We start from the raw sequence: 14,269 nt of genomic DNA, 5'->3' as shown, positions 1-14,269 counted from the left end.
GTGTCCAGACTATTAATAGTCTGAAAATAAGGAAAGACTAGTGGCCTTCTTCAGGCTAAAATCTGCAAGCATCCAGGGAGTATTGTTAAGCAGCAGTGATCTAAAACATGGAAAGAACAATAATTTCAGTGCTACCATGTGTTATGCAAGGGCAGTGATACATTAACTTGACGGGAGTGAGGCAGATACTGCCCACACAGAATTGTTGTGTAAGTCTGTTGGCTTCTCTAATTAAAAGAAGCTTGTGGGCTAATGGCTCTGCAAACAGTAGCTACATATCATACCCAACATATCTTACATTGCTTCTCAACAAATAAAAACAGCAGACAGGTTTTTGATGGTGGCATCTGACCTATTTAATGCAATACAGTCTTTTTTTTTTTTTTAAATTCGGGGCAGACATGGATGAAATGAGGGCTGAATTTGAGGATAAATCTAAAGTGAAAAACAGGTGCTAGAAAATGTGACTCAGAACTTATCTTCAGAAGAAGCTTCTATCCCTTGTGTGTTTTTGCCAAGGGAAATTGTACTTGTAAGGCCAATGGGTTAATGGGCAAAGTGGCACAGGGAGCATTGCAGATTTCCAGAATTTACATAGGTGATGCATTCCACTCTTTACTGGCTTTGCTCTACATCAAAAAATAGTGATGTTATTGTAAAGGCATACTGAACTTTTTAAGTTCTTGGCATCTTTTTGTTAGAGATCATACCTGGGCAGACAGATAAGGCTGCAATGAGAACTTCCTGATTTATTGAAATGAAGTAGTAGGACGTGCGGTGTCTCTTCAAAGCTGCTTCTTTCTGAAGCTTTAAAGTGCATGCACACACGTGTTTTTTACCTCCCAAACTTGGCTTGGTGTGGCCATTCCTAATGATAGCTCACTGTGTAATTAAAAATAATGTTTACAGTGACACTACTTGTGTAAAATTCTAACACGGTATCACTTTTGCGTAAGTAGCTCAAGAGGTTCAAGTCACTAGAGAAAGCATAGCCTAAACATGTTGCCTCTCACTTCAGTTTATTTTCCCCCATTTGGGAACATTTTGTGTTTTGGTAGATAGCATTTCCCTTGTAGAGGTATTTGGTAAATAGTAAAGTAGAAATAGTTACATTTCCACTCTTGCCACAACCTTTGTGTCACAGGGGAGAAGGAGCTTCCAATAAGGTCCTGACTCTTTATCCAGTTCTACTACTGCATCCTTTTTGCACAGCTGCTTTATTCTGTTGTTGGTAGCTTGCTAATGGGCTAGGCTCTGCTAATGTGCAGTCATGCCTGACCAGCCTCATTTACTTAGGCTTTATTTAGTCCATTGTCCCCCAGTGGTATCCATCCTTACAACCACTTAGTAAGACTTAACTTCTGTGTCCCAGGGGAAGGAAATGGATGCAGTAGACTAGGATCATGATACAGTGTGTTCAGAGTAAGAAAGATGCAATTATTTCATAGTATATAGATAGACTGGAATTCAGATAGGGTCTGTAGCTTATTTATCACATGCTAACTCTGTTCTGTGTAATCTCTTTGTATTTTTTATCTTGTCCACTTGGTTCATTGTTTTTCTGCAGTCTTCTGGGGAGATGTGCAATATCTGGATTTGTAATATTAAAATAATATCAGGCGGTTCCCTCAAGTTATTTTTGATGCATGAGGTTTTTCTTGGAGGTTAGCATTGTGTATGTTAAGTGTACATGCATAGCCATCATGGAAATATTGAATGCGTTCAATATTGTGTGGGCTTGGGGATTTTGATAGGTTCAGAATTATTATTTAAAATGATAAAGTTAATTATAAAGATAATACTATTATGCTAGTAAGGCTAGAGCCAACAGGGAAGAATTTGCAGGACTTTGTGGATAAAATAGAATATGAAATTCAGTGTTGACAAATGTAATGTATGTGAGGGAAAAGAGAACATTCATTATGTATGTGGTTGGCTCAACTGAACTGGGGAACAAGATTTGAATTTGAGTCTGTGAAGACTTGGATTTAATGCTCAGCAGTCAAACAAAACAAAAACAAAATAAAAACCTGAGTGCTAAGAATCCAAAGAAAGGAATAGGGATCAAAATGGAGAACATAATTATGTCATTGCATACCCGCATCTTGAATGTACCGTGTATAGCTCTGATCTCTCTGTCTCCTAAAAAGCAAATTAATAGCTGAGGGAGGACAAGAGAAGCGTGACAGTTGACCAAAGATATGAAAAGACTTCTGTAACAACAATAGATCAGGAAAGAGTTATGGAATATGTGATGATGTCTGTGAGGAGCATGAAGATTGAGCTGAGGTCAGTCACTTGGCATCCTTCTGACAGGAGAGCTAAGAGAGCCTCAAAGGAAACTAGAAGGTGCAGGTTCAAAGCAAATAGAAGTATCTTTTCTCACCACAGATAATAGAGCTGTGGACTGCCTTGCCACAGGATGTCTTGGATCCTAAAACCTTATATAGGTTCAGAGAACAATGATAAAAATGAACGGAAGATAAATCAATTTGGGACTATTGAATAAAAGGGGTCAGCTTTGGCTAATGGAAGTTCTTGAAGTACAAATATGTGGAAGCTGGGAGAGTATCACTGCCTGCCTGTGTCTGAACTCTTCTTTTGGCAGTCTCTAATGATTGTTGTCAGAGAGAAGGTAACAGATTAGGTGAACCCTACGTCTGATCTAGTAAAGCTGTTTATTTGTAGTACCTGTAGTCTCCAGGCAGCACTGTATGTGGTCACTGGACAGTTGTCAAAGGTTGTTGGGAGACTCAAAGATTTGTTCAAAGGTTACTGTGCAAAATATCTGGGCGTGATTGAAGCACTGATATTAATTTTATATTAATTAACTCATTTTTTTAAATTACTCTGCATGAAGATTTTAAAAGCTAGAAGTCACAGATCTTTATTTGTGTTTCAAATTTCCCACAAATTTTTAGTACAGAAATTGCAAGGTTCTCTGTATAGCTCTATTCTAGGAAAACAAACTAACAAAACATTAAAAAGCTTGGCGAGCAACTCAAAATTTGTCAGCACCAGATCTAAAATTATGTCATCAAGTACAACTTCTAGCATCAGTCTGTGTCTAGTTATGGATGCTGGATAAGTACCCGGAAGAGAAGAGGTGAATCTTTTTCTGCCACCTGAAATTGAGAGCAGACTAGAAGAAAACGGTGCAGCAGGTACACTGGCTTCCCATTATTGCTTTGTTCATATCCTCTACCTACTGAATACCAAGCAGTCTTCTGACTGGCATATTTTAGTCCACCTTTAAAACAAGTCAGACAATTGACCAAGAATCATTTGAGGCTATCATCAGCTGCCAAATGTAGTAAAGGCCTCAGCTGAAATTCTCAAAAGGGTGTGAGTCTCTTAACTTTCATGTGGATCCCTTATTTGATTCAGCGTTCAGATCCAGTTGACTGTTGCTGATTCTGTTCTGAGAAGTATTAGAAATAAAATGGAAACAAAATGCTGGCAAATTGGCTGTAACTGTCTTTGTGTGGGATGCCCTGGAGAATTTGATTATTTCAAACTGGATTTACCAAAGCAGTAATGGACGTTCAGAAAAGTAGTTCTTGGCAGGAATATATGTTAGATGTTTTCTAAGTCTTTTCCATTGCAGTTATCTGATTCTGTGGCCTGCGTAACTTAGTTTTTCAGCCTTTTAAGTCATATATGCCTGGTATTCCCAGCTGTACAGCACTTGAGGATAAATGATTACTGCAGTGTCCTTTTCATAAGTCACGAGTTGATAATTGTCAAGTAGAAAGTAAGTCCTTTCTGTTGTTGCTTTAAGAGACCAGCAACTATGGAAGGGATGTTTGTGCTGTGAGTTTTCCAAGTTCTAAATTACTAACTTTGTGTGAGCTCTGCAGCTACTTCCTAGGTTTTCAGTATTTCCCCCTCTTGGGTTTTTTTTCATAGCAGTTTGTACAAATCCTCACACTGTGCAAATTCATCCAAGTTCTCTGTGGTTTTGTTGGGCATGATTTGACTTTGACCAGATGGCTTGTCCTCCTCCTGTGCCTTCACTTTATGGTGCAGCATAGCTGTGGGATGACAGAGCAGAGGGGGAGCTGCTTGGCAGCTGCGCAACTTGAACCTGAAGTATTAGTTTCCTGCAGTTCCTATCAATTCTGTCAGTCTGGCACTAATGGTCTTTGTGCTTCTCTCTGAGATTTGGCTTGCAAAAGTGCAAGCTGGAAACCTCAGGTTTAGTACACTAGTAAGTTTTTGGTTGGTGTTTTTTTGTGGGGGTTTTTTTTGGTTTTGTAGGGTGGTTTTTTCCCCCAAAGAGGAAAATTTAAAGAAAGCTTTTTTTTTTAAAATGACTGAACAAGTGTGTGTTTCTTAGTATTTTTCACCTGTGTGCAGAACTTTATTCCTCTGTCTCAGTAAGATAGCCTTAGATGCGAAGCACTGTAATTTTTGACGGGGTGGGGCAGGGTGATCTAAACTGTCTTGGAATTTCCTTTGCCTTGCATGCAAATGAAAGTGGACACTAAACTACTTTCATCCTTAAGGCACTTTGACTCTTACCTTAAGCTCTTTATGCACCTGTGTGGTCACACCATCAACTTGAACATCCCGTAGAGCCACACACCCTATTCTGAACTAATTGCCCACCACTGTGGGGAAAAAAACTTTTCTGCTCCTTTGCCATGTTGCAGAATGACAAGGAGAGATGCTGGTATTTCAGCTTTCTGAAGAAGGTAGAGACATTTTCTCCAGCAGATAGAGGTGAGCTAGAAGGAACATGGGAACAGTACTAAAATACCACTCACAGCTTACTACCCTTACATTGGAGGGTGCATTTCCTCTGTAGTCTGCAACACAAAATATATTGCTAAGGGAAAAGTGTGATTTCACCTTTTTCATCAAAACTACCTTTCTCCTCCACAGAGTCTTTAAAATGACACATCCTTGCACAGTATATTTGATGACTTCAGTAAATCTTTGCAACTTTGGCTTCAAAACCAAACACTGTGCCAGTTTATTCCTTTTCTGCCATTGAGGCAGCAGAACAATGAAGTGGGAAGCTTGGTTCCAGTAACAGTCAATAGCAGTTAATAATCCTAATGAATCTTTTTCTGCTTTTTTAGTCAAGAATATATTTATTATTTATTCCACTAAAGAATCTAGTTGTATTCAAACCAGATGGAAAGGTAATAGGTAACGGATCTTCTTAATTGCTTGGTGATCTGGTGGGGAGAGGTGAGGTTGTTGGTTTTGGGATCTCTGCATGATAAAAAACAACAGAAGTCCTCAGTTGTGCAGCTAATTTCATTTTTTAATGTTAGTTAGCCCCCCCCCAAGTATGTTTTTCTAAAGTCAGCCCAGTTGATCTGGGGTTCACTGTGGAACAATGCATCAAGGAATGCCCTTGCAGAGAAGTATCTAGAGAGGTTAGTCCATCTTCCAAGACTTGCTTACTTTGTTTGAAGTCAATGCTACCTGTCTTAGCTGAGATGATTTGGATATAGGTTCACATCAAAGAGGGGCACTGTGATGACCTCCTTGTGATGTCAATCCTTGGAATTCAGGAAAAAAACACCTGATCCTGGATTGCTGTAGGAATTAAGTTTTGGGGTTGCTTTTTTGTTTGGGTGTTTTTTGGGTTTGGGTTTTTTAGGTTTGGATTTTTCTTTTTTTGAAACTTGCACTGATTATAGGGATAAGAACAACTGAATTTTTCTTTTTAAAAAAAAAATCTACGTGATAGCAGGTTGTTTCATGCATATAGCATTGCTTCTAACCTTAGTCAGTTCTGATCCAGAAGCATTGTAAACGTGTTTTGCCCATGGTGTCCTGGTCCTGGCTTCGCACAGCACAAGCTTAGCCTCCATCTTAGAGGGGCTGTGCTGCTTCTGGACTCAGGTTGCCTCCGAGATCAGTTTGGTGGCATTATCTGTTTCATGCTCGTTGTGTGGCAGCAGTCCTCCACTAAAAAAATTGATGGATCTGATATGTCTGTGCCCAAAGTCAGTCAGTCTGCAACCTGAATGCATCATTTACTAATAACTGAGCAATGACAATATCAATTTTACCTGGTGTTTTATAAATACTCGCATGTGAGATATGTGCTATTATTTAAAATAGATGCTGGCATGAATATGAGTGGGTCAGGTTTCTGCATTTTTAAAGGAAACTAAAGAGTTTGGAGTTTCTGGCATGGATTTGTTTGGGTTTTTTAATTATTTTTTCTGAAATTATGCATGGCTATAAAACACAGTGGAAGTGTTTCTTAGTAGGGCAGCTCTTATTACAGGTGAGGATGACTTTTTTGAAGCAGGGTTTGCTTTTCTTTGTATTATTTTTTCATAGCATTCACTGCAGAGAAAATTGGATGGCGACATGATCTTTGTGCTCCTACTTGTGCATATTAATATAGGAAAGAGTACTTTCAAGTACTGGTGTCCCCCTTCATCTTTGTCTTCCCTTGTTCATATTTTCATTTTTCACTTTCTGTTCCATTTATCTGTAGCTATGTTGTCAAAATTTCTAGAATAGGCTGTATAATATTCTCATAGTGCTGAAGCTATTTTTAACTATAAACAGAGGATCTGATCAACTCAGAATGAGCTCACAAGAATTGCTTTATGAGCCAGAGGGTGGAGGAAGGCTAAAGTATGAGATAACAGTACAACATAGTTGTGCTTTGCCAAAATGGTCTGTCATTCTGAAACAGTATTTCCCTGTCAAACTGTATATTATTACAATTTTAAAACGAACAAACAAAAAAACCTAAGTTTTACCTTGAGTGGTGCTGAAAAATTTTGATCCACCAGATGGCCGATGTGCATGCTGATGAGATTTCTTACCTATGCCTGTCTGTGCTGCAGGTTTGTCAATATTAAGTGCAGATACAGGAATCTTAAAAGCAGTGAGGAGTTGGTCTAAAAAACCGAAACCCTTTTGTATCACTAACCACATCAGAAGACAGTTTGAAAGTTTATTGGGCGTGCTTATCCGTACTGTTTCTATTTTAATCATTAGTACTTGAAGTGCCGTTTTTTTTTTCCTAATTCATTTAAAATAGCTTGATTACAGTGTATTTTTTAACTGTCTTATAGTTTCTGACTTATCCTGTCTTGCTCTTCTAGAAGGAGTTCTGGAAAGTCTACAAAAATGGACTTCAGGGAGAAAGTAACACAGGACATACCTGGTATTCATTTTACCTTGCATTTCCATTAATCATTGGCCTTTTTGTTATCCTCATTGTCATTTTTGTCATATGGAGATGCCTTTTTAAAAAGAAAATGCGTAGACAGTCGATGTACGTGCATAGGGGAGCCCACGAAGCAATGGGTGATGGTGCTGTGGCTGACGGCAGAGGTCCACTTCCGCCACCTCTCAGCATTGTTCATTCCCCACAGGAGGAAATGTATGAAGTCAGTGGGCTCTCTCCAGGAGGTGTGAGCTATACGGATGGACGGTCAGACTCAATATCCACAAGGCTCTCAAACTGTGATCCTCCTCCTTCATATGAGGAAGCCACTGGTGAAATCAGTCTGAGAAGTGAAACTGAACAACATATAGATCCACCCCCGCAATACGACGACATTGTGAATTCCAGTTCGGCCAGTGCAATTGCACTATCTCCCATTGTCACCAGTACTAAGTAAAGCAAGAAGAATGCTGTGGACTTTTTAAAAATTACTAATCATTTTGTAGCACTTTATCTTGGCTTATTATGCATTTCTGTAATTTAATGGACTTGCACAATGAACTTCACTTTTGGTTTAGATTCACTTGTTGTTTGGGTTTGAGATTTTTTCCACTACGGCAGGTCTTAAAAGATAAGGAATCCGTATTGAGAGTGTACTGCAAGTACAAATGTGGTACTCTGTCATACTTCTCAACAGTACCTCTGCTTTGAGGGATGTCACTTGTTTTATTCAGAATGTTGTCCACATTCCCCACAAGATTTGTGGAATCCCCCTCCCCTTTCTTACTGCAGACTGTCAGAATTGCCTGAGATAGGGAATCCTTAAGCAACATTTTAGATAGTTATTTACACTAAAGGGGAATGATTTTGCAGTATTGCCTCTTGTCTGGTTGGTTCCTTTTTCTCACTTGGATTTTTGTTACATGCTGCACCCTGTCCTGGGCCCTTGTAAGGCTGAGAGCAGTATGCCTTTGTGTTCAAACCAGTATCTTGTTAAGAGTATGCTGGTGTAATAGCAATAATTTCAGAGTCCTAGCAGAAGAGGTGTATTCTAAAGCTTTTGCTGTTACAACTCAATATTCTGTAAATGTTTAGAAGCTAACAATTCAAGATACCGATTAGTGAATTTGATAGTGTACTTTTTTGTCTGTGTTCTGCCTTTTCTCTCTGTTTTCTTATCTGTTTTTACTTGTGTATTCTAGAGATGAGAAGTGTGCGTATGTCAACTTTAGAACTTGAAAGTTCATGCAACAGTAAATAATGAAATACTGAAATACTCAAGAGTGATAAAATCCTGATCATAGTCTTCCTACCATAGTCCTCACTGGGAACCAGGATATTATCCATGAACACATAAACCCAAAGGTATTACTTTCCTTTTAAAAAGGGAAAGCATTCAGTGTTATGTGACTTCTTTTTTTTCCCCCAACTACGAAATAAAAACCCCTTCCTCAAATCCTGATACTCTTTTGCCTCTTGCATACTCACATGTACCATGTGTGCACCTTGTATTGGTGGCTATGGAAATCCTTTGCAGAGACTATGGATACCTTTTTTCAACAACGATTATGTTTATCACTTATCCATTCCAACAAAGGTGCTTCTGTTGCAAAAGTTAACAATATGTTGTAATGAAATAAAACTACTTACATTTTTCATTGTTTCTAAGAACAGTGTAGTGCTTTTATCCATTACATGAATTCTTAAAGCGTACTCCATTCTCAGTGTACACAAGCCTTTTTATTCCCCAGCTCTTAGGTTACAGGTGCCCATCAGAGTGAGAGGTGCTGGGAAGTGTGTTAGTCCAGGCTGGCTCCAGAAGTTGTGTGTGGCCAGCCTGGCTCTGCCAGCTCCCGTTGCGAGCTATGGAGCCCATCTGATGTAGGGCAGAACCGTGAGGACCCACTGTTGTATTTCTAAGAGCACAATGCAGGCATACCTCCAGGCATTCGTCTGGAGTGACTTTTTGAAGCCGAAGAGGTGTGGATTTCTGTCAGGCTTGATGCAAGTTAGAATAGAGGATTGTACAGAATTTCAATCAACTGTTTTAGAGGCTGATGATAGTTAAGCTGGTGCAAGCTGTAGTGTAGTGATTCTTTTTTTCCCAGCTCGATTTAGAAGTTCATTGCTCAGTTTAGCTTGTGAATTTCATTTCAGTTTTCCTTCTTCCCTCACCAAGGTAGCGTGGCATTAGCTTTAGTATTGTTCTGTGTTCCACTAATCAATTAGCACCAACTAAAATGTATTTAGCCCTGAAGGACTACTGTGTTATGTTGGCTTTCTTACTACAGAAACCCAAACTGCATCTTGTTCCAAAGACCGCAAATGAAATGCCAGTGCCATGCATTTGAAATTGCTGTTAATGGCTGAGATGCGTGCTGGTGTCTGCCATCTCATGGGGGGTTGGCCCGTCTTTTCCCTGAGGAATTTTACAGAAAGCTGCTGAAAAATGTATGGTCGTAGAGGGGTGTGTATATGCACACTTCTGTAAGAATTTGATATAATGTATGGACAAATGAAGTAAGGATTTTGTGATTAATTTTATGTTCTCGTTTTTGGCAAAGAGTGGGTTGCCTAAGTTGTCTACTGGGGATCTTCAGTTGCTAAGGCAAGTTGTATTAGAATTAATGGATGAACTCCAGGCCAAACTTGTCAAAAAGATAACTCTTATTTATATTTACTATTCTAATAGATATTGGGCAGATAAGTACAATATGTTTTGGACACTTGTAGTAAGAATTGCCTGGGTCTTGTTTTTGGACTGTCTGACCTTTTTGTTTGAAGTGGTTTTAGCTCTTGTGTGTACTGAATTGTCACTTGTAGAAGTTAAAGCTCCTTTATACTGAGCAACAGTTTAATATACTGCTTTAGGCAGATGTTACCAAAACAAAGTGCCTCGTCTCAACATGCAGGAGCCACCTCAGAAAGAGCTGGTATTTCAATGTCTATGCCATATTGGCATGTCCTGTGCCTGCCAGCACAGCTAGTAGTTTTACCAGTAACTTTTTTTGTTTGGATATAAGACATTCCTGTAGGAAATGCATGGAGATCACCCATTTCACATTAGGTCATTCAGCAGCTGTTATCATCCCCTGAACATAGGCAGTCTAGTTTAGAGATGAGCTGGCTTTTTTTTTTTCTTTTTTTCTTTTTTTTTTTTTTTTAATTACTGTATATTCCACTATGACTTAACAGCTTTATGTTTCTGGCTCCTAAGTTGATTATGTTGCTGTATCCTGTAGATACTTTTATGTGCAATGCAAAAATGATGCTTGTCTTTCCAAAAAAGCCACAACCAAATATCTAAAATGATCTATGAGTTGAATTTATTGGTTTATGCCTTTTCCATGTACATGAGCATGAAAGCCATTGTGGGCTATAAACTTATGTCTTGGTAAATAAATTCCATAATTAAAGAAAACTTGTGTGAGACAGTTATCCAAATGTATTTCCTTTAAGACAAAAACAGTGTTCTCCATGTTATAATAATGTCAAATTACAAAATACTTTGTTCTGTTTTGTGAAATGTGGGAAAATAGCTTAGTCTTGTGGCTGGCTTTCCTAACCTGATTGAAAAAATGAAATTTCATTTGTACTGGGTTTTTATACAGCTTTTTTTGCAGATCACTTAGTAATTTTACCTATCCTGTAATTGCATTGTCATGCAATAAATACTCTAAATTTATAGTTGTACCTCTCTAAAGGTTTTGCAAGCCTGAATGCAGTACTATCTTGACTGATGACGTGAATAGTCAGGATACATGCCCTTCCCACTTCTGAATGTAAAATTGAATTTCATCTTGTATTAGGATTGAGATGATTTGTCTACTATAACTTAAATATAAGTGTCACTGTTTTAAGAAATTATGGAAACTAATTATTTGCTTCGATGATATTAGCATTAGTGGAGGTTGTTCTGTCTTCACTGGATGTAAATAACCTCTGATTACAGTATTGCGTATTTTAAAGGCGTTTGGTTTACATTAAATTATCCTATTTAAACATTTTTGCCTATGTTTATAGAAAATTTTTTGTAACATTTGGGTTTGGATATACTAAATAAAATTTTTTAAGATGCCTCATGTTTCAAAATATCAATTCTACACAACTGCAATGAGAATTCACTTTGTGTATTTAAGTGATGCTCTTTTAATTTCCATTGTTCTATGTACTTGATCATTTGCAGTGAATCTGTTGTTTTCTTTTGATAACTTAAAATACAAATATAATTTTGTTTTCAGGTAGACTTGATATTCTTTCAAAATTCAGGCTCATTTTTAATCCAATTTGTGAATTTGTTTATTTTCCATTTTTAAAAGAAGCATTTGTTGTAGCCATAGGTAATAACAGGTGCAGTCAGAGGGAAAGCAGAAATTGTTACGACAAAATGAAACAGTACACTATAGCAAAAAATGTTTGTCGGGGGACTTAATTTCAAAGTTGGCTTCCACCATTTACAAGCAAGTGATTGCAAAATTTTGCATCAGCGCTGTGAATGATGCATTAATAGCGAACAAGGAAAAATAAACTTTGCATAATGATCCCTGCTGAAAACCGAAGATCTCCATTCCAGTCAAGACAAACTTTGTGTCATCCTTTCTTGCTCAGCTGCTAGTAAATAGCATAATAAGTCCCTGGTATTTTTTTCACTAGCTTACTGCATGACTGAGTGTGTTGGAGATGTTAGTGAAGCCCGGTAGGAGGTACGTATCTTAGAGTTTCATGAACACAAGTGCAGTTTTGTACTGGTCATAACAAAAGTGCAAAAAGAGTCACTTGAAGTAACAAAGCGTGTGTGACTCTCTAAGCTGTCACGTGCTTAGTGTAGCACCTTGCTCCCCTTGGTAAGTTTTTATTTGTGTAGCTCAGACCAACTCTGTCCAAACAGAACGCTGTGTTCGGTTAAGTGGCATTCGCTGTGCATATACACGTTCAGTGTCCTGACCGTACCTCCATCAGCACTGGCTAACGTGTTTGCGCATGGTTCAATGCATGATTGCCTCTGCATGCCTGGCTTCTAGCTGTTGAAACATGGCGGATATAATGTTAAACGGGTATCGTGAATCCCGGTGTCTATAAAAATCAAATCATTGTGCCAGGTTACTAGTGATGAACGTTCATTATTTATTGTTTCATATGCCCTGAACACTGTTCTCTGCCGCTCTAAATCACACTGATAGCTTCCTTTTTATCTTCTGCATAATATGAACTTTGCAAATATTTCCTAGTGCTACTTGCTGATTTTTAAGAAGAAGAAAAACCATGTTCGGCTGGAAGCAGTGAGGTGACATCTGTACTGTTTCATTGCTTGCTGCACACACATTTGATTGATTTGCTACAGGGTAATTGAGCTTTGCCAGAAAGTTGAACTGCGCTTTTCTTCTGCAGTGGGATCTCGGTAATTGTATTTTTGATTTGGCAGTGAGTTACTGAATGCTAAGTAACAAGTCAGTGCAAGGAAAGGCCTTGCCTATATTCTCTTGATTGTATATATTATGCAGCATTTGCTTACCATTTAGCTCTCTTCAACAATGTTTGGTGTAATATTAGGATCTGTGTTCTCTTTCCCTGTCCTGTCTCAGTGTATCATGCAATAAAAAACACACCAACTGCTGTGCTGTGTTCCCCTGTCTTAGAAACAACAAAATCTAAGAATCAAAACAAAACCTTTTAGCATGACCTGCCGTTTCCTTCTCCAGTTGGAAGCTTTGTATGTACCTGCAAGGCTCCCAGGGTTAACTGAGGAGCTTAAAGCAGGAAGGAAACAAATACTCAGAAAATTTCTTTTGATACTCCCAGCAATGAAATCTCCGCATAAGGAGTAATCTGTACCAGACTGTCTCCCTGGCCTTTCCCATGGTGTAGGACATGTTTTCCCACAGAACAGACCCTGGACCAATTCCATAGGTCAGAGGCTCCCAATTTGATTTTTCTTTATTTTCTTATTCGCTGTCACCGCTGGCAGTGGCACAGCACCCACTCTTCCCTGTGCACAGGGACTCGAGTTGTTTACTCAGTGACTGCATACTGCAAGGTCCGTATCTGTGAGGATCTGGGACCCAAGCTTGCTTATTTTCTTTCCTTGTCCCCTTACCTTTCTGGCTTGCTCACGCCCCGTGCTGTATTTCAATGCCGGACAAACACAGCGGAGGGGCTGACTGCAGGCATTTGGGGCCAGATGCAGGCATCAGTCTGCTGTGAAGTGCAGTGAGGCACAGCCTGTTACCACCTCTGGCCTTCTAACTTCCAGTCTTAATGCAGCCACCACACGTGGATCATTTCCAAGATTAAAACCACTGCAGACAACATTTCTTGCCAGGCTTTTCTGTGAAAAGTGATACTGTCAGAGAATAGCAAGGACGATGTGACCAGCTCAAAAATTTTCCCTGTCTGGTACCCCTAAGCTGTCTTACCACAAGTCATTTATTTCCCTTTACTATTAGAATTGCTGTTATTTGTTATTTCTTTCATTTTTGTGTTGTGTGTTTTTCTGTTGATGGTTCTATTGTAACGACAGTTTTTTTCCTTACAGGTGGATGAAGATGAAACACATCTGCCTTCTGAAAGAAAACCCCATGCGTGAGATTTGGTCAGACCACATTTTTCACAAGTACCCACCTCACCAGAGTTCTAAATAAAACCAAAAAGTTCCATGCTGGTATCTGCTGTGTCTCCCAACAGCGATAGTTATACCTCGGTATCCCCTTTTCACATGCAGTCTTGTGGGCTTGCGTTCCTGAACATTAGGTTGGTGTCTCTAAATGTACTTCTTCTATCCAACAGCCATGTGAAATCGTGTTTTGGAGCGTCTCCAACTCACCTGTAACTTCAAGAGTGCTAGTAAAGGTATAATAAAGGCTGGGCACGCTTGCACATTCATTTGCTACTAGTGTAGGCAGCAGTAAGCAAATTCCTCTATGAAAGCATCTCGAGTGGGGAAGGTTGAAGGTAAATGTCAACTTTAAAATGAAACCAGCTGCCTTCCATGCAACAAAATGCTGACCCCAAACCTAAGACTGACTCCGCTGCCCTGGGCAGTCGCGCTGCATCGGAGGGGGTTTGGCACAGGACCGGCGATCTGCGGCATGGCTGCTTGTGCTCTGCGGGCAGTAGCCC

General features: G+C 39.2%; 1 protein-coding gene across 1 annotated transcript in view; it reads left to right on the top strand.

Moving 5' to 3' along the window:
* PRRG1 (proline rich and Gla domain 1) overlaps nucleotides 1-7,610 on the top strand; it is a 31,224-nt gene extending 23,614 nt beyond the window's left edge. Inside the window, exon 5 of the mRNA XM_075714648.1 lies at nucleotides 7,089-7,610. Within this exon, the coding sequence (XP_075570763.1) occupies nucleotides 7,089-7,610 (522 nt within the window). The remainder of the gene's footprint in view (nucleotides 1-7,088) is intronic.
* The last annotated feature ends 6,659 nt before the right edge of the window (nucleotides 7,611-14,269 follow it).

The sequence above is a fragment of the Pelecanus crispus genome, chromosome 1 (genome assembly GCF_030463565.1).
Source record: "Pelecanus crispus isolate bPelCri1 chromosome 1, bPelCri1.pri, whole genome shotgun sequence".
In the NCBI taxonomy this organism is placed as follows: Eukaryota; Metazoa; Chordata; class Aves; order Pelecaniformes; family Pelecanidae; genus Pelecanus; species Pelecanus crispus.
Note: the sequence above shows the minus strand (reverse complement) of the source record. Positions and strands in the feature narration are given on the sequence as shown.